At 55.1% G+C, this 3,350-nt stretch overlaps 1 protein-coding gene and 1 long non-coding RNA gene across 5 annotated transcripts in view; one reads left to right on the top strand and one right to left on the bottom strand.

Moving 5' to 3' along the window:
• PLEKHA4 (pleckstrin homology domain containing A4) overlaps positions 1 to 3,228 on the top strand; it is a 31,754-nt gene extending 28,526 nt beyond the window's left edge. For 3 of the 4 annotated variants that reach the window (XM_077131230.1, XM_077131232.1, XM_077131231.1), the window contains 4 exons: positions 902 to 1,063; positions 1,857 to 1,924; positions 2,416 to 2,528; positions 2,818 to 3,228. In XM_077131230.1, the coding sequence (XP_076987345.1) occupies positions 902 to 1,063; positions 1,857 to 1,924; positions 2,416 to 2,528; positions 2,818 to 3,077 (603 nt within the window). In that variant the 3' untranslated portion in view covers positions 3,078 to 3,228. The remainder of the gene's footprint in view (positions 1 to 901; positions 1,064 to 1,856; positions 1,925 to 2,415; positions 2,529 to 2,817) is intronic. The other variant, XM_077131233.1, reaches the window with a different exon arrangement.
• LOC143658864 (uncharacterized) lies at positions 382 to 2,972 on the bottom strand. Its single transcript, XR_013163348.1, has 4 exons — positions 2,826 to 2,972; positions 2,442 to 2,612; positions 1,213 to 2,318; positions 382 to 698 (listed from the first exon to the last, which is right to left on the bottom strand). It is a non-coding gene; the product is annotated as an uncharacterized LOC143658864 (long non-coding RNA).
• Positions 3,229 to 3,350: the final 122 nt, after the last annotated feature.

The following is a 3,350-nucleotide window of genomic DNA, read 5'->3' on the forward strand; positions in this document are numbered from 1 at the left end:
ACCAAAGGACGGGCAGGTTTTCGGATGATGAGCACAAATGGCTCAAGATGATGGGGTTAGAGATGATCTAATTATTGAGCATGTGCAGACTGATTACATGCTTACCCACAGAACTTATATAAAAAATGGTGATCTTCATATACTGATGGGCGTGATTTTTAGTATTATAATGAGGCATAGGCCACAAATGGGTTAAAGTCTAAATTACTGTGCAATGTCGGGCAGGCCCATTTGGGGTAGATCCAGTCTCCGTTATCGAAATAACCTTGGGCTTGGGGTGGGTTAGTTCTGGGCTGACCCAAGACCTTTCATTAATAAACTTTAGGGGCTCTCTTTAGTGATCACAAAACTCTAAAGTAAAAAAATTAGATAAACGGGTACAAGTGAAGGTTAGTCATCAGGTTGTTTATGATCACAGGGGCACATTATCAGAGATCAAGGCAGCTGCTTTACAATTCAAAGATTTCAGGTATTTCCCTTTGTCTGCTCTAAAATGCCAGAAAGTAAAAAGGAGTATCTATATAATATAAATTCAGTAACCACAATCATCCCTTCAATCCTAACTTCTTGGTTACATTTGGGGAACTGCCCCTCTCTTCTCTCCAAGCCCATGGGATTGGGGGCTGGCCACGTCACACCAGTAGGGGATAAGCTGGGACGCCCTCCTTGCAGACAGCAGCAACCAGTGCTCTTCCCTCCTGTTTTGAGAATGAAGGAAACACTGAGGGCAAGCATGAGCTCGTCCAGTCATCTCAAGGCAGGTCCCCAAAGCTGTCCTGATAATTTAGTTAGCCAATAAGCCCTCTCCCCTCGTTTTGGTTGTGGGGGTCCTGGGGAGCCACGGGAGGGCTGTGAGCGGAGGAGGGGCAGCCGCATCTCTGGGCATTGCTCGCCTCCCCAGGGCCCCCTCGCCCGACCCCGCATGAGTGCCCAGGAGCAGCTGGAGCGCATGCGGAGACACCAGGAGCGTGGACGGCCCAGCCCTCGCCCCACCTCGCCCCGGCTCCTCACCCTGGGGAGGACGCTGTCCCCAGCCAGACGCCAGCCTGATGTGGAGCAAAGGGTGAGGGGAACGGGGTGGGGCAGTGGGGAGTGGGGTGATCGTGGGTGCCTCTGTGTCTGCTCTGAGCCACAGTTTCCCTCTCTGTAGAATGGGAATGCTCCCTACCCCCCTAGCCAGAACTGGGCTTCCAGATTCACCCCAACTTGTACCCGTGCTAAAGTCTGCCTTCTGGCTCCCCTCGGTGGAGTGAAAGTGGGGAGGAGACTGAAATAACAGCTCCACCTAAACCACATTCCCCCTTCAAGGTGGGGGTCTCCGGTCTGGATTCCAAGCCCAGCTTTTCTTCTCAGCTGCTATGAGTTGTCAAAGGGAGAAAAAAGAAAATCATCCAAATTAGGAAATTGATTTTATTTGGGCTGTTGCAATAGGGAGAGCACCCCAGATCCAAAGATGGGAGGGGCTCCATCGGCAGGGTGGTTTAACTTTAGACTTTTATAGGGATGTGAAGACAAGTTATAGGGGAAGTGATTCCACAGCTGTCAATCCTTCAGCTAAACAGGAAATGGTTATCTCTGTATCTAGCTAGCTTTGGGGGGCAGAAACAGTTCAGCGGATCGTTTACGAAATAAAGGATGGGGATTTGGAGGGGCAGTAGGGGGGGTCACTAGGAGTTCTAGCTAAGTCCTGTGGGGAAGGGAGCTGTTTCCAGGAACAGGAGTGGATGGGGGCCACCTTAACTCACCTCTTTTCCAGGGCTGCAAAAACAAAAAAAAAACACAATAAATTATAATTTTAAAAAGCCGGCCCCGATTTTCCACGTAAGGATAATTCTAACGACCCGATTCCTTCCCAGCCTGGCCTAGACTCCCTGGGACAGTCGGGAGCCTCGAAATGGCTCAGAAGCTCGGGGTCCTGGAGTAGGTGAGGAGTGGATGGTGGCGGCAAGGGAGCAGGGAAATTAATTTGCCAAAGGGGAAGGGAGTACCATCATTACTATTTTAAAATTATTTTTATTGTGGAAACATGCAAAATGACATTTCCCATTTTAACCACTGGCAAGTATACAATTCAGTGGCCTGTCATTAAGATGAAATTCTCCCGAGTACTGACATACAGGTGGCAGAATCTATTAAAGACGCAGAAGTTTCTGAGAGAAAATCAGAAAGCCCTGGCTCTCCGGTGAGAGCTGCAAACTTGTCCAAACTCCGTGGGTGGATTTCCCACCTTGCCCCTCCTTAGAGGAAATCGGCTTCAGTTTCGGACGCCTGGCTTAGAAATCCCCTAACCCACGCGTGGGACGCGCCCAGTTAAGGACCTGCAGAGACACATCTAGTGAAGCACCCGCGGGGAACTTCCGCTCCCACCACAGCGGCGAGTTGGACACGCACCCCCAAATCTCCCCTTTTTCCTAGTCCGAGGAACACCACCCCATACTTGCCCACGTCCGAAGGTCACCGGGAGCGGGTCCTCAGCCTGTCTCAAGCCCTGGCCACTGAGGCGTCACAGTGGCACAAAATGATGACAGGTGACGCGCTGGGGGCTGGGACCCCTGGGATTTAGGGAACAGGGAGTGGGAGGCCTGGAATCCTAGGTCCTATCGAGGAGGGGGCTGCGGGGAATGTTGTCTGGGTGAGGATATGGCCGGATCTTGAGAGTCCTAGGTCCCAGGCAGTGGTGGAGCTGGAGAGACCCCCGAGTGTAAGGGAGGAGGGGCTGGGGGGGCCTGGACTTGGGGGTCTGGGGGCGGAGGGGCTGGGGCCGGGACTCCTGGGTCGTAAGGTTTGCCATTCTCGTTCCCCACCCGTCCCCTCCAGGTGGAAACCTGGATGGTCCGGGAGAACCTCTTCCATCCCCGCCGCCGCCGTCGGACCCCACGCCGCGGCTGATGTCTCCCCCAAGCTCTCCTCCCGCGGCGACTTCCCGCCCGGCGGGGTCCAGGCGGCGGGGTGGTGGGCGCGGCGGAGGCCCCGCCCCCTGGGAGCCCACGTGGGCAGGCGAGGCCGCGCCCCCCGCCCTGGCGGCGGCTGAGGGGGCGTGGCCTCTGCGGGTCACTCTGCTGCAGTCGAGCTTCTGAGCCCCGGGACGCCCCAGCCAATCGTGGGGTGGGGGGCGCGGCCTGGTCCCCCCGCTGTGGTGTGGCCGGGAAGGGGGGCGGGCTCTGCACCCGGAGTCTGGTTTTCTCAGCACTGACCAAATTCGGAATAAAACTTTGAACTTTTGGTCAACAGTTTTCTTTCTATCTTTTTGGGGGTTTGGCGCAGGAGTGTCTGGAAAGCAAAGCTGGAGGCCGGGACCCCTGGGTCTGAGGGGGAGGTTCTGGGGGCCCGGACCCCCGGGTCTGAGGGGG

The sequence above is a fragment of the Tamandua tetradactyla genome, chromosome 16 (assembly GCF_023851605.1).
Source record: "Tamandua tetradactyla isolate mTamTet1 chromosome 16, mTamTet1.pri, whole genome shotgun sequence".
Classification (NCBI taxonomy): domain Eukaryota; kingdom Metazoa; phylum Chordata; class Mammalia; order Pilosa; family Myrmecophagidae; genus Tamandua; species Tamandua tetradactyla.